Below are 21367 nucleotides of genomic sequence, written 5' to 3' on the forward strand. Positions count from 1 at the left end.
GCAGTGATAAGGCCCATGTCATCAAGTAAGGTGAGGAGAGGAGGGAGGTGCGGGACGGCAACGCTCTCGCCACTCCTGTGGGAAGACTCGTCATGCCACCTTTCCAGAGGTGATGAAAACAGATGGAAATAAACAGGCACCACACACACACACACACACACACACACACACACACACACACACACACACACACACACACACACACCGACACACACAGAGAAACTGTTTACAGCTGAGTGCACAGCCCCTATCTGTGGGACTGAGGACCGAGCTCGCCTCCATTTCTCATGCTCCCGCCTCAGCCCGCTGCTGACACAGATATACTGTAAAGAGATAGCAGCACAGATGCATGCATGTGCATGTCAAAGTAACCCTGGGGGTGAGCCGGTCTGAAAACACAAAGGGTGAAGGGATAACACACAACTCATCTGGCACACTTTCCTCATTCATCTCAAACCTTTATGTGACACTTAAAACTGATTTGGGAAGCTCAAGATAACAAGTGTAAGTCTTTGCAGCAAACACAAGTGTTTCTTCTGCTGATGAAACACTGAATCAGGATTAAAGGATTAGTCCTTCAAAGATTTGTTTTACTAGGACATACTATGAATAACAGGTTCCTATGGAGGGGCTGCGGCTTCTGACAGATTTATCAGGTGATCAGGGTTTGATAAAGCTTTAGAGAAGCTGCTCCTATTTCAAAGTCTTCTCCTCTGGTTCTGTGGGAAAGCCCAATGCTCCTGCTTTCCACTGCTTCTACCAATCAACCACAGCAGCCTTTACCAAACACCTCAGCTGCCAACAACGAATCAACACAGTTAGCCTCCAGATCTATGCAGACAACAAAGCAAGCACTTCTCAGCTGGACATTGGGAAAGAATCTTTAAAGAAAGGGTTCACTTTATCACACGAATCAATAAAATCTATTTTAACCAGGCAATGATACTTTACTCTTGCCAATAAAACGTAACCTACTTTGTAACTTATCAAGGGACGAGAACATTGTCCAAGCTTATTTTCTGCTTCTTTCACTTGCCTCTTTGGTTCTGCCTTTTATTTCAAAAGTTTTTGTTTGAAATTATTTACTAGATCAGGAAAAAGACTACACATCAGTGTCTTAAAATAATTAATGCCATTCAGTCATCTTTATGCTCTCAATTTTATACAAGGCAACCTTAGAAGAAGAGCAGTTTCAATTTTTGTGTGGAAACAGGAGTCAAGGCTGTTCTTCTCCTTTGGGATTTAAATATAGCCCCACTCACCATTACTGCTGTCACTCACAGAGTTATAGTGACCTTTTGACCTCGCCTGTACAAAGGAGACTTGAAGCTGACACACTCACTCCAAATGTTTTTCACCAGTGCAGCCAAACAGAGACACATTCTATGACAGTTTTTTTTCTGGGCTTCGATGCTATCAGTCTGATAGTTGGTGGTGGTATTGTTTTTACTCATTTTTCTGATTTTGTCTTAGGTTTCATCTGTGCTCCAGAGAACAGTGTAAACACACAGGAAGCAGGCAGATGGGGTGTTCCCACAACAGGCGGACAGTTGAACGTTTCTCAACACCTGATGTGCAGGCTGAGGTCAGAATTTGTTGGGTTACACGTCAGAGACCACCAACCTGTGTTGTTGGATGGCTTGGAGGGGTTAGGGCTGCAGGCCACGGCTTGGCCACGTGTGGGCGGTGTGTTCCTTTACACACTTCACTTTCTCTTCTCTGTCTCTGGACTACTGCTGTATCTCAACAACTGAAAAATGCATTGCCATGAAAGTTTGTACAGATAAATATGGTGCCCTGAGGATGAGTCCTGATGACTTTTGTGGTTCCATGACTTGACCTTATGATGGCAAGTGCCATCATAAGGTCAATATTTTCAATTATCCAGTGAAATGTCTCAAATCTACCAGATTTGCACAAAGTTTGGTATAGACATTCGATACCATTGTCCCCACACAATGTACTCTAAGGACACCTGATAATCCTTTGAATTCTTCTCTAGCGCCACCATGATGTTGACTGTGATGTTTTGAATGAAATGTCTCAACAGCTGCTATCAAATTTGGTTCAGGTATTCATGTACTCCTCAGGATGAATCAGAACAACTTTGGTGAACCCCTGACTTTTCAGGTCAGAATTTGAATTTGTCTAATAATTTGGTTCATGACCAAATCCATGCAAAACTACTGTTACTCCCAAAAGTCTCAGCTGTATTTTCTGTTTAGTGCTAATTAGCATATACTAGCATGCTACCACGGTAAACTAAAATGGTGAGTATGGTAAACAGCTCAGCTCTAGACATTTAGTCTTGTTATAATAACAAGGGATCACATGACTGTATAATGTGAAAGAGGTTGCTCATAGTGATGAACACACAGAGAGTTATCGCCAGGCTCTGCAGTTCCCCTCAGCTCAACAGAGCATTTTAGCATCTTTGAGGTTATTGTTTTGGTTTTATGGCCCACAACATTACTGTTTTGATTCTTTTTCAAGGCTCTCATCAGAATCGTTTTAAGACACAGCAGACAGCTGTTTTTTGAAAAAACTAAAGAAAAAACAAAACCTTCATACTACCTGTCCAGCACCTAACAGTGTACAGACAGACATAACAACTAGCTGGTGAACATAGTGGAGTATTTAGCAGCTAAAGAGCCAGAGGAAAAAGAGAATGAATACTGGATATCCATTTGCTGGATGTGTAAATAAGCAACTGCTAAAATGTTTTCGATTTCAACTTACAGGTATGGTTTGACATTTTGGTAAATGTGCTCACTCGCTTTCTCAGATGAGAAGACTGATACTACTGTCATGTCTGTACGCTAAATAGGAAGCTTCTTTGAGTCCTATCGTCACTGTCATGTAATTCCTCAACTTGCCGTGGTTATAGTTTGGTGTTCGTACCGATTGAAAAAAACATATTGCACCGTATTAATTTGTGAGCTTTATAGTGCTGGTAGGTGGATTTTGTTACCTTTGAACAGGGAAGGCTAGCTAAGCTAGTGGCCAGAAAATAAATGAATGCAGGTTATAGTTCACAAATTTGTCAAAGTTATTATTTGCCAGTAATCATGAGATTTCTGTTTGCGATGATCAAGTCTCAAAAAACAGATTGAATGCGGGTTGTGTGAAATGATGTTTGTCTTACAAGTGAACTGTATCTTAAATTCAGAGGGAACTCTTATCACACCCTCATTAAATTTCGTTGTTTTCTTGTAACCTTTCATTTGATTTTTTTGAGAAGTTAGGGTTTCTTTTTTCTCTGCCGTTAAATCCCAGTACAAAGTACTTCCTGTATCTTGACCACAAGAAGAGCAAACAAGTACATGGGTTCACTGTTGTATAAAGGCTTGCATCCCCTTAAATAGAACCCTTATATTCATGTGTTGGCCCACAACAAGCTTCTTTCCCTGACAGTCCGACCACAGCACACAGTTGGTTGTTCCTCAGTTGTTTTAGCAGAGGCTTAACGTCGAGCACAATGAGAAAGATGGCCAGAAAATCAAAGAATGGGCGTGTGAACCCTGTTCTGCCAAATCCTCCTACTGCGTAGAGGGCACAGATGGTTACGGCTGCGCTAAAATCAGCCGAAAGGAAAAATAATATGGCTTTAAGTTTAGCGCAGTGCTTCTGAGAAACATAAAGGAAGAGTTATGACATAAGGGAGATGTTAACATGACACATTAGTGCCAGAGTTACACACCCAATTCCAAGGAGGCCTTTTAGACTTCACCATGATGACACTACTGCCATATTCTAATGTCAGTGACACCCATAGAAACCTATGAAGAAGGGTGTTGAATGGTGCAAGTGTCGTAACAACTGTAGTTTGTCAAAACCCGTCATCTGTTCCCATCAACTTTTCTTATTCTTTTTGGTGAAATCTATATTTTACCAACAATATGTCAGGAAAATCTACTCTAAAATTGCATCTTATTTTTTAAGGAATCTCCAACTAATCTAATCAAAATATATGATTGCCTTAATTTATAGGATATATTTTGCTGTTCTCACTTTTTGGGCCACCATTCATTTAAACTCACAGTAACACAGTAACATTATCCCAAAAACATAAAATGATCTATCTCCTACACACACACACACACACACACACACACACACACACACACACACACACACACACACACACACAATCACTCAGATTTAAAACCACCAAAACATGCTGTCTTCTCTTTCCTTTCCTAACGGCAGCCAGATGTTTATTTTCTCATCTGCAGCGCTCTTCCCAAAAACCAGAGTCCCACCATTACTTTTCCCGGATGCGAGTATGTTATATACCAGAGACACAATATGGTCCCCGAGGGCTGGACCTGCTTTCCAGGTTGTGTTAAACTCGCCAGGGTGCACATGCTGTTGTCTGAGCAGGAGCTGACCCTTAATCAGTGAAGCTTTGCCAACAGCAACTGAGAGCCACAATTATCTGCCCTATAGATAGGTAGGTTGTATACTGGGGTGCAGGGGCTATGGAAAGGGAAGAGGCTGTCCGGGGGGGGTGAGTTAAACTCTGTGTCTCGTGTTTCTACTGTGCACTAATGGATGCCTGTCATCATTATGGACAGAAACAGGAGGGCGCCTGCCAGCTGCATGACCCCCATAAAACAGGACAGGAAATCCTAGCAGGGAATGAAAGGGAAAGAGATCTCCTCTCTTCTCTTCTCTTATTCAATAATCCTTTCTCCACTCTTTGGCCTTTTTTTATGCTGTAAAAATACAGTATCCATTGTAGCAACGAAAGTCAAGGTGTTGAGGGTTTGGTTACTGAAATGTATATAAAACAATTAGTCACTGTCACATCGGCTGACTAGTTCCTTTACCTTGTTGTGTATGCCAGTAAAACCCCTCTGCTTTTCACCTCTGTTAAGAGGCTTAGGGTGTTTTATGTTTCTGTCACACTGGGAGGAACTTGTATAATTATTACATACAGTGGCTCACCTTTTACTCTGTAACCAAAGTCCAGGGTCTGTAATGTAACAGGACTTTGTCACACTTTTCTCCGTGGTGTCCACTGAAACGTGACAAACACTTTATCAGAGTGCCTTCCTATCAGATCCCCTGGAGTTCATGCACAAACACATTGAACGCAACGTCCCCAGGAAGCCAGATTCCTTATTACAGCCAATAAGTTAGCAGGACAAGCTTTATCGTAGTTCCGAGGCTACACATTAATCCACTCTGTTGGATCCTGCAGAGTCCATCATGTGATAACTTTCGTCATTACCACTAGTACAATCATAATTACTGTAATCTTTCCGAATGTAGCAACAGGCACAAAAATACTTCCATAGACCATGTGGGAACTAAGGCAATCAGTAGAGAAAAAGCTACATTGATGACAAAAACATAATTCGTCACAATCACAAGTTTTTTAAAAATATGTGCCTGTGTGTGAGAGAGCTAGAACGTGCACATACACATGAATATCTGTGTTTGCATACACATGTCTGCGTGTGTTTGTGTGCCATGTCCATGGAGACATCTGTGTGCGTGTGTGATCACTGCATGATTCACAGTGTCACAACTGCACGCAGAAACGACTGGACATCCTGAGCGGAAACCACAGCCGTCGAAGCTGCGTTTTCCTGCGACATACAACCTAACACTCTCACAAAGAGTCACTTGACTAGACCCTCATATAGGAAGTGAAAGAGGAAGCCTCTCGTCCATCCTGTCCTCCATCCCAATCTCTTCTCTGCACTTCACGTGAAGCCACTCTTATAGACAATCACACAGTATGAGACACTTTACTGTTGCAAAACAACGGTGAAAGAACTGGCTGGGGCTGGAAATGGCTTGCTATTGGGGGTCAAATGTCTGGTCAGGTGACATTTAGCCACAGAAGATTAGTGACAATCATTATTGTGAATGGAGAATCCTCTGGTTGATCAACAGGGTTTGTTTGGAACAAAGGAATATTTACTTAGCTGATAAACTGATTCTTATTTGGCCAGCCCTTTTTTGTATCTAATCTCTAATAGTTTTTTGTGTCAGTCAGTCAGGAGGTCTTCAACAAGATACTCAGTGTTTAGACAGCCGAGCTGGACCAAACCAATACCGTCCAGGGGAGATGGGTATGATATCACACATGGAAGTGGTGAGTGATGTTTGACTGTGGCCCGGCCTTCCCTCATGGCTCGAGGCCTCTGGCTGTGTTCATTGGTGTCAGTGTACGTAGCCTGGCAGCCTGCATTCCTCTGCCTCTCCCCACACAATGGTGAGTATCTGCAGCATTCCTCTGTCTGTGTCCGCTGTCTGAGACCCAGCCAGGCCTTGGCAAAGCCCAGGACTCAGCCAAGAGGTTGGCACCATGTTCCACTGTTTCAGAGGGACACGTTTGAGTATTTTCACTGAACACCGGTCATTCATAAGTGTTATTCGTTGGGTTAAAGTGTGTTATAGTTAACTTAGGAGTGACCACTTTGTCTTATTAGTCACTGTGAAAAATTAGAGTCAAATAATTCAGGAGATGATGATACCTCCTCTTTAACCTGCCTCATCATCTTGTTCGGACTTTTTTTTTTTCAACCATTCCCTCTCTCAATCTGTTAAAAAAATGTAACCGTGTCTTTTCTAAACCATTTTCACCGCTCTTTATCCTTCTCCAGCTATTTGGCTTTCTCTCTTGTTCTGATGCCACAGCCGTGCAGACACCTTTCCCTCCTGCTGACTCAGTAGCCAGCCTCAGGCGCTGTGGGCTTGGGGTGTTGGTGGCGGGGAGGAGGAGGAGGGAGGTGGGGAGTGCGAGGCTCCCACATCAGGTCCACCAGCCTATCACATGTGAGGGAAAAGAGCTGGCTAATCGTTTCTACAATGGCACCCTGCACACTGTCACACAGTACCACAAACCACTCTCCTCGCCAACACTTCTGCTGTACTATTCCGCTGCTGCTTGGAAAACCACATATGATATATGCAAGTGCGCAAATATATGACACTGAACAAGGAACTACACAGTTTGAAAAACCAAACTACTAAAACGCATCACTATATACAATGTAAAATATATGTAAGTATACATATCAATGCATACCATGCATTTAGTTTTCTCCGGTACAGTATCTGTGAATATACACTTGGACGTAAGGTAGTTCAATCTCAAGTGCTACATAATTCTTATCCGTTTTAGTTGATGTTAAGCATGCAGCATTTTAATGTTTACACAGATTATGTCATTTACAAATGACATCATGACATGTAAAACAATATTGATCTGTGACAAAAAGTTAATGAACAAATAATTGAACTCAACTTCTTTAAAACAATTTTTTTTCAATAAAAATTGAGGGTGAATTTTACTTTTTGGACAGCAGTCATGTGAGTAGGCTTACTGCTCCTGAGTATAATTAAGAGTACCGTTTTAAAATAGAGGATACCTTCATTTTGAAATTAAACCTTGCATGTAAATGTAGTCTTATGCCATATACAGTATAGTGGCCGCTGATTAATGATGCCTTCCCGATAACATTAAAATACAGAAGAGCATTATTAATTCCTATAACCATCTGGTTATTTTCCACTTCATCCTTAATGCTCACGAACGCAGCCATCTACGTCATGCACTCCCAGCGCAGCCGGCTGACCTTCAGGGATTTCGCCTGTTTTCAGAAGGAAAGTGCTTTTACACCTGTGGTTGGATTTTAGAGCTGCTTTCCCTCAACAGAGGGTGAGGTCAAATCTGTCAGGGGTCACACTTGAAAAGAGACCCTGGTTTCCAGGCTAAAGGGTGGTGCCTTTATCCGAGCCACCTGCCCAGCTGAACCCTTGCAGCGGGGGAAGAGTGAGAAAGTCTCCTCTGACGGCGAAAAAATCTCAAAGATTTTCTGCACACAGGCCATCACAGAGGTTATAAACTCAATTTACAATGTGACCACTTATCACACATTATCACACTGGCCTTGGAACTATTACGGTCATCAAAATATTATTGTAGTCCCAAATTGAGAATGATCTGTGTTCAGGAAATTTGATTGAGGATTTCAAACAAACAAAAAAACAAAAACAAGAAAACAACAAAAAAACATATCAAATGAAAAGATTCCTCTGCGGCCGGCCGGAGGGGCAGCGAGCACTCTGCCCTGGTTGTTGTTTTTCTCTTCCTCTGTTAATGAATGCAGAGGTGATCTGTTTGTCTGAGGAAGAGAGCAGAGGGGAAGCCTGATTTCCACTCCATTTTATCTGTGCCCCACAGCCCCTGCCAGTCAGCCCCCTGTGCTTTCACATGCCGAGGTCCCACAGGAAGCAGCACTCCATGAAGGGCAAAGGTCAGAGAAGGAGAGAAAGCCACTCGTCCTTTCATTCACCACCAAACTAACAAACAGACAACACTGTGATTTTTACTGTTCTTGTTCTTTTGGCTGTCCAGCAAAATACTTCTAACACGATAAGGAAGAAACGTGACTTCTTGAAACTAGCATTGTGAATTTAGAGTGTGTTAAAATTTTATAGGGTCATAATGTAAGCTTAGAAAATGGATTTATAGTGGAGACAATGTTTTGTGACTGTATCCTTGTAGAATGCACTCTGCACAAATGAGTCAATTTACTTCCTCATTTATGTATAATATGTAGCCTTCTTACTGATAGACTTCAATACCCTGATTTTATGCAGTGTGCACAAATATTATCTTGGATGTTTCTGCTTATATCGATTTAGGAATTTAAAAACAGCTTTTCTTTTTAGTTTGTGAAAGTGATGATAAAAAATGTTGGAATAGGTCTCATAAGTATAACAAATTACACTGCCTTGATGGAAATTGCAAAGAAAATTGTGCATGTGAGGCAAATATTTTACCCTACAGACCGTTTTTTTGTGGGACAGTAATTTGTCAGCAGATGAGACACAATTTTAAAAAGTCACAATAGGTTTATTGATCCATAGTAAATGAAAAACATAGTGGATGAAAAACAATTTTCGTAAATGTATATTATATTTAAAAGAAAAGCAAATAAGGAACACATCTGTCCAGCAGAATCAGTTTCATAAAAATAATATGAACGTCATTTCTAGCATCAATCTTTTCAGTATGTTTTCTATTTTAAGGAAGCCGAACACAAAATATAATTTGAGCTACAAAAACTAAGCAACACAAAATCACCAAAATAAAAACTGAGCAGTAACTGAAGCACAAGGATTAAAGTTGTATATTAATATAAGGGAATATTCTCTGATTTCAAGTATCTCCTTTCAGACAAAATGCAGATATGCCTGTATAAAATAAAAAACATCTCATACATGTCCTGCATGCATGCTTCATAGTAATTTTCCATTCACAACTTGTTGCCTTGTTGTGTCTAATACAATTATTTCAGTGATATCCTTATGTCCAACGTTAATTAAAACTTGATGAATCCACGAGATTGTTTGTTGAGGAGCAAGGCCAACTGTCAACATAAATGGCTCCCTATGGAAAAAGAATCTGTTCTGCAGGAAATTAACAAACTCACATTAAATACTCGGGTGAGGAAGGGTTGTCACTAGTAGACCCTGTTTCGTGGTAGCAGTTAGCACCGGACAGTTTCTCACATTTCAGTTTGTATGCATCCCTCTCCCGGATCAGTCTGTTAAGTTCATGTTTGAGCTGCTCGACCTGTGACACCAGGCTGGTCTTTTCGTGCTCTAAAATGTGTTTTTGCTGGACGCGCTTGTAGCGGCAGGACTGTGCGTAACCTCTGTTTTTCAGGGTCCTTCGCTTCTGCTTCAGACGCATCACTTCGTCCTTGCTGAGGCCTCTGAGAAGCCGGTTGAGCTCCCTGACGGACATGGACACCAGCTGGTCGTCTGAGAAGTGGATGTCGGCGCCGGATCGCCTGTCGTGGCGGCTGTGCTGCTGCTGGAGATGGTGGTGCGCGCCGAGGACCTGCTGGGCCTCCGGCGACTGAGGGGACACACTCCCCATGTCATCTTTGAGATAGGGGTCTTGGCAGTGACTGCTGGCTATGCCCTGCATGTCGGGGTGACCCGGCAGTCCCGGGTAGTGCTGGACAGGCTCGTTCAGGTGGCCGTACCCTTCGTATTCAGCTTGAAAAGGTGGCGGATGGTGACTGTGGGGCGCAGATGGGTGTCCCTGCTGCGCCGTGGCGCTGATGAGGGCCTCCACTGCGTCCTCGGGTGTCAGGCCAAAAGCTTGAGGGTACATTTGCTGAGGGTAACCCCCGTTGTTGGGTATCCAGAACTGGTCGCCCCCGGGGTTATTTCTCTGCTCGTTTGGATTGAGGTTTGGTGATGAGGGTACCGAGTTGCAAGGTGTGCTGCCGGGGGTGGACGAGACAGAGTCGGGTCTCGGGAGCTGGGTGCACGGCCCGATGAAGGAGCGGTCTATCCCCTGCATCGCCTCCTTCTTGACACCGAACTTCATTAGGTCGAAGTCGCTGACGAAATCCATGGGAGTTTTCTGCAGTCCCAGATGCGAATGCGCCTCGGCGGTCATAGCTGTTAAATGGCAAAATAGTCTCTTCAAAAGAGCTCTAGATGTCCACAGCTATTTCATGCAGTCGGTGACAGCGCGCTCTGAAAAAAAAAAACGACAGTAATTCCAAACTTTGATTTCAGCTCAGAAGGGGGAAAAAAAACACACATGCGTGCGTGGAAAGGCTTCCAGCCTGTCACACTCTGTACCGAGTGGCGATTGTGCACCGCGCAGCCTGTTTGGTGGTCTGGGGCCACAAACTAAAAGCCCACTGATGCCAGAGGACCGGACGCACCTCTGCCTGGTCGGGAGAAGCGCACTTTCTTCATAAAGCTGCATTGGCATGATGTCACGCCTTCCAGACTACACCTCCACGCTCCTCTCCAATGGAAACACGCTGAAGGGGGACATTTGCATAAAAGCTTCAACCGGTCTGTCCCCGCGAGTTGTTCGAGAGGATCGTTGGACGAAGCCTCTAAACGAGCAGCGGCACACATTCTCTCCTGTAAGGGGGTTTTCTTTTCTTATTTGACTTGTCCTCCATTACACATCTTAGCCTATTTATCCCACAGAGATTTTTTCAATTTACACAGGGTGCATTAGGTCCAGTCAACTCCCCTGCACACCCAGACTGCTCTGTGCATTACTTTGATTATTTAAGCAAATTCACTAAACATATGGGATTACATTTGTCTACTACAAATCTATACTAATATAACCGGACTACAATTTGAATTATTCTTTCGATCTCAATTTGGTGTACATTTATTTCTGAATCCATGATGATTGACGCGTTGCCACGACTGCATGATTTCTCGTTGACAACAAGAAGGAGGCTGCAAAACAATTCATCTGACACTATTGTGGTTGCACGCGTTCCTTCGTTAGTTTACAGGTAAACGGGGACATCTTGTGGCCAAAAGTCTACACTACAGGCGTCTCAATATCGGTATCCACACATGGTTCTACAGCCTGAAGCATTGCAGGCATGCATGAATGCAAGACGGAGAAATTGTATTTCTGAAGCCAGTAAACTGAGGCTCATATTTCATATATAAACTAACAAAATGAGTCTTCACAAGAAACCATCATCATATCGCAGGGCCTTCTAGCGCCTTCCTCGTTCTGTTTTTCTTACTTATATATTTATTGCTGTTTTGATTTATTTTGTTTTGGGGATATTTCCAGACTTGTTCTATCACCCCTATTTTCACAGATACAATGCTATGAACTCTGGATTATTCTCACAGCCTGTAGGACTGTGCACATAAGGTGTGGAACGTGCACACAGGGGTTAAACCATCTGTGGGAGACCCCCTTAGCCACTTGCTTATTTTACAGTAGGTCCCCCCTGAGCCCTGACAACCACAGAAGTGGCTGAAGGTTTTATCGAAGCAGCTCAGCGACAGCTCTGACACAATAAATATCCAGCCTGTTCCAGGGTCCCCCGTTTGGTTTGGGGTTGCAACCCCTAGTGGTGTCCACAAGTGACACAACTGCACAGGACATCAAAGGGTTAACCAATGTTCCTGCCCCTAGGTGACCCTGTCTGGCAGTGCTTACTCCAAAGATAGTGAAAGCTTCATTGACAAGATATAGGACTCAAGCCAAAACCAATAGAAATTGCTGCCCAAGAACAGCGAGTAATTGTTTTGGGCAGTTTTCGTTGCTGGGAAGAGCGGAAAAGAGGAGACAGTGTGACTGAGCGAGGATGGCTCAGGGACACATATTCGGATTCATGCCAGCAGGGCAAGGTCACATTATGTGGTAAAACTTATGCTAATGATAGGATCCTAGCAGCCTAGCTGCACGTCATCAGCAGACCGTCAGATCATATTTCGCCACAACACGCAGGCCTGAAAACAGTCACACCTCCATAAACAAAACTTAATTTCCATACACCAGTATAACCAATGTTTTATGCATCACCAGAACATCGATAGCTCAACAAGCTTGTTTAAGAACATAGATATTAGCTTAAACCTATGTACCAGGTGATTAAAGTTAAAGGATTGTTGGATTGAGTCTATTCGTGGGATTTACTGACAATAAGAATAAGTAAGTATACTTATTCTGGTAAATAAGTATTACCAGAATCCTTTAAGGTTGGAGCTACGGTCGGGGTGTAGGTCAGCCTATCCATTGAACTAAGGGGCAGCAGTCCCTTTTTGTATTCACAAGGCCCACTAACACCACCTGTGCTGTCATTGGTTACGACACCGACTCTGAGTATAAACAGTGCATAGCAAGTACTGTCACTGACATGTCTTTCTGGTTTTCCTGTTAATAGACAATCATGCGATGCCTCTTTAATTTTGACTCTTTGGTTAATATTTAATGCGACCTTATTCAGATTCGTCCAGTGATAGCAGTCTAACGCATAACAGTGTGTCTTCTAGGAAGCTGTAACATCCGTAGACACCCCGGATAATCCTAAATTTTGTGTTTTTGAAATTTTCACAAATGAGTACAAAATGCTTCTGAAGTGCTACTTTCCATGCAGAATTCTACACTAAAAACAATCAAACCGTTCAAAACCAGTTCCAGTAAACCCAGCTTACGCCACAACATCCGTTAACTGGCTGTAGCTGGCTGATTGGCACCATGAAGGCAATTAGCAAAGGGTTATCATGTGAATTTCAACAGTCATTCATTTGTTACTCTCAAAATATGGACAGAAATGGACAGCCTTGAGTCAGGAGGCCTTCTCTCTTTGGCATCCTGAGGGAAATGCACCGTGTCTTTTGTCTCTCTCTTTCTCTCTGTTTACACAACATCCATCCCACATGGCAATGGGCTTCTGTGTGTTTCGGAGCCTATTTTGTAAACACAAAGGATCGTAACTAAAAGTGAGCCTCACTTACTTTTCCATCCAGAGATAGCAAACATGGAGCGAGCAAGTAGCATTAGCAGAAAAGCCATGTCTAGACAACATAAGGCTGAAGTCATGATTGCTGGAGAACAACTCAGGTATGAGAAGAGGGGGGAGGACAGACTCAGAAAATAACCATTTAAAATATATAAAATGCAAGATATAAGATTTGACATTTAAGTTTAGACACGTGGCGGATGTTAAGTTTCAAGTTAGGATTATGGTTAATTTAAACTTCATTTCAAGGTTGAGACTTCACGATGGAAAACTGATTAAGGACCGACGCTACCACCTGCGCACGTATCCCAACTGCTTTGTAGCACGGGAGCTTATAGACTGGCTTGTGAGCCATAAGGAAGCTCCAGATCGAGCAACAGCGGTCAGTCTCATGCAGCACCTCATGGATCATGACATCGTTCATCACGGTAAGAAGGAAGCACAAAAGCAAACCTCGGCAAAGAGATATTTAAAGACCTTTTGTACAAATATAATTATAGTTTTTGTTTTGACACTCGATGATTTCAAGTCTTGTTTGAAATTGTATGACGCCTTTTCTTAGTCTGTGATAAGAGGCCAGTATTCAAAGATGCCAAACTGCTTTACCGTTTCCGCAAGGATGATGGGACATTTCCCTTTAATACGGAGGTGAAAATCTTCATGCGGGGACAACGGCTGTATGAACAGTAAGAGCTGCTCTGTTTGTACTGGAAGTCTCTTGGTTCAGCAGAATCACCTGACCTTGAAGTTTAATGTCAATGATACTAATGATGAGATACATACCAATGTGATTAACAGGCTTGGGTTAAAATTACCCAGCCAGATACACTGTATTTTGGTTATGTTGTCTGTTATGAGAAACCGGTTTCGTGTTTTTGTATCTGTTTCTTCAGTCTCATAGGGGACAAGAACTCCATTCTGCAGCTGAGAGAGGAGCATGGTGTTGCATATCAGCGCTCCTTTCCTGGCTGCCAGTTGATTGACTGGCTCCTTCAGAACGGAGAGGCAGAGAGCCGGCGTCGGGGACTGGAGCTGTGCCGCGCATTGCAGGAGCATGGCATCATTCAGCACGGTGAGGAGAGCCCTCATTTGCCCTTTGATGTATGATACTAGCGATGAGTGGGCCGTCAGCGGCTGCCAGCAGGGGTTGGCCAACTGGGACTTCTGCAATCTGAAGCAAATTCACTCATCGATTCTTTGTGAAAAATTCCATTAATTCTAAAACGTAATCCACGGCTGCTTTGTGCTCTCCCTCTCTCTCTCTCTCACTTCCAAACACTAGTGGCAAAGAAGCATGATTTTTTTGACAGTGGACTACTCTATCAGTTCTGCATTAATTTTCGCCGCCGCCGCCGCCTATCTGAACTGTTAAGTGAAAGTGGGCAAGACAGTGACGAAGGTGTGGCAGTGCTAACACAAGAGGACAACCATTCAGACAGTCCATTTGTTGTGCGCAAAAGCCCACCCCAGGAGAGCAACAATGCTTTCCAGTCTGGTAAAAAAAAGAAAAAAATTCTGCACTCTGCACTTTATACACTTTGTTGTGAATTGTAATTATTGCATAATAATTTCACTACTGATTTAATTATAGTGGGTTCGATTAAAGACTTGAAACAGGTTACAAGTGGGCGTCAAGGCAGCTTGAATTCCCTTCAGCTTCACTCTGCTGGATTTCCACCACTTGTCCAGTTGACGAGATACAATCCTAAATCAGGCAAGTGTGTAATTAATATTCAACTGAGAAATGTTTGAAAATGTCATTAAAGCCTTAGTAGTTAGTGTATTCGGGATTGCTTTTGAAAGCATATAAACAACATCTTTTCCTGATTTTACAGTCCTCAGGAGAAATTTTACATGTGAAGAGTTACAGGCTCCAGGTGCACCCTTCATCAAAAGAGTGTTGACAGTGAGTTACTGTAATGGCTTAATCTGGGCTACTTATGATTTTAAATTTATGTAATATCTAGGAATTTTATTGCATTAATTTAGAATAACCTGAACGACATTCCCCCCCAGTCTAAAAGTGGATAATTAAAGCCTTTATTTGTGATGCCATTAAGATACAAAACTGAACTACTTCTCTAAAATGGAGACTTATTTAGGGTGAGCTTTTGCCTACAAGTTTTGTGATATCAACATGAAGCCATTGTAATCTATTACCAATTTAAAACAAAGCAGTAACACACTTAGGCGCCCTTCATAGTCCATCTTATTCTGTACACATTATTTTTCCCTCGGAACTAATGGAGTTGTATCTCACCGAGTCTGAACAATGCAGATTCCATTTGATCCCAACAGAATGTGTAATTTATCTCTTGCCGTGATCCCAGGTGTTAGGAGACGCCCTGGGCTGGGGCATTGTCATCAGAGGCATCGCTCCCTGTTATGTGCAGGCTGTTGACCCCGGAAGCCCCGCGGCGGCTGCTGGAGTTAAGGTTAGATACTGTATGCCGTCTGTTACTAACATGGCACCGAGAGAGAAAATGACATTATAAGGAGACAAACCCATGACCTATGTACCTGACATAATCTTCCTTAGGTGCGGCAGTTTGTGTGCCAGGTGAATGGACAGTGTGTTCTCCACTTGGACTACAGGACCATCTCCAGACTGGTGATGACAGGAACGCGTACTGTTGTACTGGAAGTTATGGAACCACTGGAATGACAACAACTGTCTTTAAGTCTGCTTCTTGTTTAGGACAAGACTACATTTGCTGGAAATGAAATATAATAATACGAAACGCCTTTTTTCGAGCTGTAGACTACAGGAGCAGAGTTAATTTGCTCATTTATGGGAAACAAACAAATCAGAGAAAATGTTTATCATGGTGAAGCAAGACTAAGTAAACCACAAAGGGTTGTGTTTTAAAAAACACAAATTCCTGAACAATAACGTTAGCTCTTCTATAATTGATAATAAAGCATTGTAATATTACCACCACAATGAGTACAAACTTTTGGCCATCCATCCTCTGCCCTGGTCCCTGCTACGACTTCCGTCTTTTTGTCGTCGCCATTTTGGATTGAGAGTTGGCTCACTACGAATAGATAACGGTAGCTAGCAGGCTTGCCTGACCACCGGTGTAGGTAAAATAAGTACTCAGAGGACACCGGCTGGTGCTGGCACTCTTCAGTTTTGGAGTCTACCGTTTTCATGAGATATGCACAATCCTGCCCTGCATTTTGCCCCCCCCAGCTAGCTAGCAGCTGCAGCAGCAAAGCAGATGTGACAGCTAACTAGCCAGCGTCGTTAGCTAGCTGTGGAGCTGCAGAGCATCAGCACCGGCTTTGAGGAGAGCGAACATCACCATCAGTCTGCACGTCCCGACCAGCAACTTAACTTCTTTGTTAGCCATTTATGTAGCGAGGCAACCTGTGCAAAGCTAGACTTCAGACGTATCACAAGGTGGGTAAAACACATCAATAGGTTTCGTCTGTGAGAATGAAGAAATAAATAAAGCTAGCCTGCTGTGAATCGCTAGCTTCAATGCTATACAACAGCAGGCAGCAGTGCTAATTTAGGCTAGCACAGTAACGTTAGCACACAAAGCAAACCACAACATGTTCTATAAAACTTTGATTCCCGAAATCACTGGACATAGTGGAGCAGGAAAGGTCACAGACCTACTCTCAGATTCACTATTGTTGGTCAAAACCAGCACTCAGTCAGCGAAGAAGGCTAAAAGTGAAGCATGTCCACTGAGACAGCACCGGGCCCATGAAGAGACTGGAGCTTTGAACATGGATAACGCTTGTCATCATAAGTAAATATGCTGACAGTAATTTATTGAATGGAGGCAAGTATTGAAAGGGCATGTCGCCTGTTCTATGAAGTCATTCCCTATGATGTCAGTGATTGAATTATGGTGTCAAATTATATTTTACACATTAATTTACATGAATCCAACCTCAGACTAATCAGCAGTGTGCTGTTTGTCAGGAGAGATGTATCAACTCCCAGTGAATAACCTTACAAGAATCAGGAGAGCAAGAAAACAAGTGAAAAAAGCACTTGGAGACATTGGCCTGGAGTATTGCAAGGAGGCAGCAGAGGTGAGTTGCATGTATTGTGTTGTAGAATCTCTAAATTCAATTTGGAAACATAACTTATATAGGTGCTTATAGGTGATTATAATTCACGTTTTAAAATATAGTTGCAAGTGTGTGTTGTTGTTTATTCTTAAATTATGTGACAGTCTTAAAGGTCTGCTTGGAGAAGAATTTATCTCAAATAAGAAGGAAATAGTAACTTAACTGTGTAAGCTCAGGAGAATTAAAAAAAAAAAAAAAAAAACAGTGGCTAATAATTGCCAAGTATTGTATGCTGTCAAACCTGCCACTTTGTACATAAACAAAAACTTACTGAGAATAACTATTATTTCCACAGGAGTTCAAAGAGTTTTGCCCTAATGAGCAATTTGTAAAGGGTACTCTTTGCCTTGATATCTGCGCATGGGATCCAACATACTCTAAAACGCAGGTAAATCTTATTTTTGTTCTCCTTACTGTTTTCAATTTCTTAGGCACAGATTACTATATTTATCTTAATGTAATTGCTTTTCCCCCCCCGATGTCTGATAGGAATACAGATCAAAGCCATTTTGCTGCACAGAGTGCCCATTTTCTTCAAAGTACTACTCAGGCTACAAGAATCACTTCCGTAATGTACACAGGAAAATCTTTGAGAGTAAAATTCTGCTCAACTGTCCATACTGCACATTCACTGCAAGCAAGAGAACTTTGGAGACGCATGTTAAAATATTCCATATACCCAGTACAACACGGCAGAACTATGGGAGCTCACAAAGAACTGCACTGCGAAAGAAGGACAAAACATATCTGGATAGAGCCAGACAGGCAGACGGTGTGGAGAGAGCGATGTACTTTTGCAAAAAATGCACGTTCCGGGACAGTCTCTACAACGTTGTAAGAAGGCACATCTACAGGGAACATTTTCAGCATATTGTCTCACCATATCTTGGTATGGTTTCTGAATCTTCTGTCAAAAATGGTGCTAATTCTGTCAATGGTAACAACATCCTCTGTAAACGCTGCCAGTTTTCCACTCGTAGCTACGAGGCTCTAGTACAGCATGTTATAGAGTACCACGAACGCATTGGTGCTCAAGTAACCACCATGATTGGACATGCTAATATTGTTGTTTCCAGGTCTCAAACCTTACCCGTTGCACCTCTGATCGTTAGTAGGGGCAACCCACTTAGATCTGAGCCGACAGCACAACCAGTGATTGGCTATTTAAAGCCAGCAGTCCCCGTGGTGAAAAATCAGTCCCCCATCGTAGCCAATCAGGTGCGTGTGACAGTTCCTGGCAACAGCACTGTGGCTGAAAATAATGCCACTGGTGTATGCACAGCCCAGACACAGAAGTGGAAGATATGTACAGTTTGCAATGAGCTTTTTCCTGAAAACCTCTATAGTGCTCATTTTGAGAGTGCGCACAAGGCAAAGAAAGTGTGGGCACTGGCCAAATACATCATGAAAATCCACAACTTCACCAGCAAGTGTTTGCTTTGCAACCGATATCTGCCCAGTGACACACTGCTTAACCACATGCTAATCCATGGGCTCACCTGTCCACAGTGCCACTCTGCTTTCCACAATGTTGAAAAAATCATGGAGCATGTGGCTCAGGCTCATCCTGATGACTTTGTTGGACCCCCTGGAGCAACACCACTAACCTTTGATCTCACCATTAAACAAGATAAGTCCAGTAATGTTCAGCTTGTTGTTCTCACTTTTAACATGAAGGAATCTATCAATGGTCAAGATCAGTCAGGACCTGCTCAGAATACTGTTCCACCTCTGGTCAAGCTTACCGCTCCAACAATGATTGAGAAGAAAAGTGAACCCCTTACTAGAAGTTTCCCTTCAACGACGAACAAGAGTGAGGTAGGGAAGACGCTGTGTCCACTGTGTTTCACCATCCTCAAAGGTCCCATCTCTGATGCTTTGGCCATGCATCTGAGGGAGCGACACCAAGTGCTCCAAACAATGCATCCTGTTGAAAAAAAGATGACATACAAGTGCATTCATTGCTTAGGAGTGTACACCAGTAACATGGTTGCCTCCACAATAACACTGCATCTCGTGCAGTGCAGAGCTGTTGGTAGGAATCAGGCAAGCCAAGGCTTCAAGTCTGCCTTGACTCTCAACTCGTCCGGGGCTGGCTTCCTCAAGAGGCAGCCTCCAATACAGGCCACATCCAGCCCTAAGAGAATAAAACTGAGCAAGGAGTCAAAGATTTCCCCCACTACCGCCATTGGAAATCAGGCTGAATCAGATGGCCTTGCTTTGGATCCGAGAAACTATGAGCACAAGACATACGAGGCCAGGAAAGATTTCCTGACGGCCTACTTCAACCGGCGACCATACCTTTCTCCTCAGGAAGAGGAAAAGCTATCTGCAAGTCTGTGGCTGTGGAAATCTGACATTTCTAGTCACTTTGCAAACAAGCAAATGATGTGTGAGAGACAGTGTGAGACCAAGAAGTTGTCTGTGCTGCTCGGCTTTGACATGCACGCTCTCAAGAAAGTTAAGCATGAGTTGATCTTTCAGGAGAGCAGGGTTGAGGGCTCCTCAGTGGGGAGAACTGGAGGCCTCAAGTCTGGCACTCCAAACACAGACCAAAACAAGCAGTTTGAGACACTAAACTGTACCTTAAAACTCAGTACATGCACAGAGACCATTTCTGTTGATTCAAACAGTGAACCAGAAACAGAAGATAGACCTACTGAGAATGGAAGTGTTGAGACAAATCAATGCGAGAATGTAAAATCCCAGGAGCCAGCAAAGCTGACAGATGAGACAGTATCTGTGAAGACGGACGATCCTTCTAGAGAGAAGGAGAGCTCTTTGCATGATGGGAAAACAAATGCTTGGATGACTTTCTGTTAGTGTCCTTGCTTGGTGTTGGGCCTTGGTTGAGTAACAGTTCAGTTTTAAAAGGAGTGTATTAACTATGATGAGGGTAAAAAAACAGGTCTACAGACAGTTACAAATCACAAATATTTGGTCTAATGGCATGGGTGACTAAAACTCTTATTTCCACACTTTGACCTTGTTACCAGTGTTGGAAAGAAGGAAAGAAGATACGTTATAATGCATAAATATATGACATATGTAAGTGACATTGTATATATTTTAGCCATTGTTCTTTGTTAGTCTCTTCATAAAATCTGTTATTCACTGGATAACGGTCACAAGATTTATGATTATGCCAATTTACCTACTTCCATAGTTTTTTTTGTTCCTCAATTGTGACAAAGAACTGTGTCATGTTGTCATTTCACATTTAGAAAGTGTAGGATATGCTACTTGCTTATGTACATGTTTTAATAAATATGTTTGTTTAATAAATACATTTTATTTTTTTTCTACACCAATCATTCAGTCACCTATCTTTTGTGCCAGGTCTTGTGAAAACAGACAATTTTAAAACATTTAGCCCAGAACATAAAGGAGCTTTAAAAGTTAAATAGAGCAGCGAAGTAGGTTCTTAGGAAGGTTTCTAATTGATGCCTGATCTCAGAAGCTAATGGAAGATAAACCTAAGTCACTTTTGTAGTCAGGTTTTTACAGGGTAACTTGAGAGGGAGAGAAAATGATATTTTTTTGCAAATACATGCTTTTGTAAAAGTCCGTTTATGTTAAGTGGGTGTTATGATGAACAATTACTTAAATCGAAATTTATCAATGACCGCCACTGTTTTGATTCATTTTTTCACAAAATAAAGAAAAATGCATGTGCTTGAAGCTAAATAAGCTTTCTTTATTTACAAGAGGTGGTAGAACAATAGTAAAAAAAAAAAAAAAAAAAAAGGCTGTAGAAACACTTTAATTAAGCTGCCATACTGTTTTATTTCGAAGATAAAACGATGAAAGCAGGTTTGGAGTCCGTCCATGTTAATTTTGCCGGTGTAAAATTTAAACACAACAGACGCAGCTACATCCTTTTCGAATGATACCGATGTCATGCACGGGCCCCCTAATTTCCGGTGTGTCCCAGGCGCTGGTTGGTGCAGGAGCGGCAGGAGGCGGGACTTCTGCCTGGTACAGTA

At 42.5% G+C, this 21367-nt stretch overlaps 3 protein-coding genes across 8 annotated transcripts; 2 read left to right on the forward strand and 1 right to left on the reverse strand.

The window, feature by feature from the left end:
• Window positions 1-8447: 8447 nt before the first annotated feature.
• On the reverse strand, window positions 8448-17020 carry mafbb (v-maf avian musculoaponeurotic fibrosarcoma oncogene homolog Bb). Of its 5 annotated transcripts, none has more exons than XM_040115953.1 (4): window positions 16226-16360; window positions 15810-15945; window positions 15550-15710; window positions 8448-10521 (listed from the first exon to the last, which is right to left on the reverse strand). In XM_040115953.1, the coding sequence occupies exon 4, from the start codon at window positions 10439-10441 to the stop codon at window positions 9455-9457; it is 987 nt and encodes a 328-aa protein (XP_039971887.1). In that variant the 5' UTR covers window positions 10442-10521; window positions 15550-15710; window positions 15810-15945; window positions 16226-16360; the 3' UTR covers window positions 8448-9454. The 5 variants fall into 5 exon arrangements, with proteins under 5 accessions (XP_039971887.1, XP_039971889.1, XP_039971888.1 ...); XM_040115955.1 differs by having other exon boundaries at window positions 15550-15713; XM_040115954.1 differs by lacking the exon at window positions 15550-15710 and having other exon boundaries at window positions 16245-16358.
• si:dkeyp-97e7.9 (DEP domain-containing mTOR-interacting protein) lies at window positions 13305-16122 on the forward strand. The gene is made up of 9 exons (XM_040115960.1): window positions 13305-13390; window positions 13539-13717; window positions 13852-13975; window positions 14183-14361; window positions 14572-14784; window positions 14881-15003; window positions 15125-15195; window positions 15620-15724; window positions 15829-16122. The coding sequence occupies exons 1-9, from the start codon at window positions 13308-13310 to the stop codon at window positions 15952-15954; spliced, it is 1203 nt and encodes a 400-aa protein (XP_039971894.1). The 5' UTR covers window positions 13305-13307; the 3' UTR covers window positions 15955-16122.
• Window positions 16584-20666, forward strand: adnpa (activity-dependent neuroprotector homeobox a). 2 transcript variants are annotated; one of them, XM_040115948.1, is made up of 4 exons: window positions 16584-16695; window positions 17230-17342; window positions 17677-17769; window positions 17871-20666. In XM_040115948.1, the coding sequence occupies exons 2-4, from the start codon at window positions 17235-17237 to the stop codon at window positions 20202-20204; spliced, it is 2535 nt and encodes an 844-aa protein (XP_039971882.1). In that variant the 5' UTR covers window positions 16584-16695; window positions 17230-17234; the 3' UTR covers window positions 20205-20666. The 2 variants fall into 2 exon arrangements, with proteins under 2 accessions (XP_039971882.1, XP_039971881.1); XM_040115947.1 differs by lacking the exon at window positions 16584-16695 and adding an exon at window positions 17000-17086.
• The last annotated feature ends 701 nt before the right edge of the window (window positions 20667-21367 follow it).

This window comes from Xiphias gladius, chromosome 21 (genome assembly GCF_016859285.1).
Source record: "Xiphias gladius isolate SHS-SW01 ecotype Sanya breed wild chromosome 21, ASM1685928v1, whole genome shotgun sequence".
Taxonomy (NCBI): domain Eukaryota; kingdom Metazoa; phylum Chordata; class Actinopteri; order Istiophoriformes; family Xiphiidae; genus Xiphias; species Xiphias gladius.

Excerpts from the sequence above, each read along its gene's own strand:
- mafbb (XM_040115957.1), bottom strand. The coding sequence starts at position 10,441 with ATGACCGCCGAGGCGCATTCGCATCTGGGACTGCAGAAAACTCCCATG.
- si:dkeyp-97e7.9 (XM_040115960.1), top strand. The coding sequence starts at position 13,308 with ATGGAGCGAGCAAGTAGCATTAGCAGAAAAGCCATGTCTAGACAACAT. Across the intron at positions 15,004-15,124 it reads GAGATACAATCCTAAATCAG|TCCTCAGGAGAAATTTTACA; the intron begins GCAAGTGTGTAA and ends CTGATTTTACAG. Across the intron at positions 15,725-15,828 it reads CGGCGGCTGCTGGAGTTAAG|GTGCGGCAGTTTGTGTGCCA; the intron begins GTTAGATACTGT and ends AATCTTCCTTAG.
- adnpa (XM_040115948.1), top strand. The coding sequence starts at position 17,235 with ATGTATCAACTCCCAGTGAATAACCTTACAAGAATCAGGAGAGCAAGA. Across the intron at positions 17,343-17,676 it reads ATTGCAAGGAGGCAGCAGAG|GAGTTCAAAGAGTTTTGCCC; the intron begins GTGAGTTGCATG and ends TTATTTCCACAG. Across the intron at positions 17,770-17,870 it reads CAACATACTCTAAAACGCAG|GAATACAGATCAAAGCCATT; the intron begins GTAAATCTTATT and ends GATGTCTGATAG.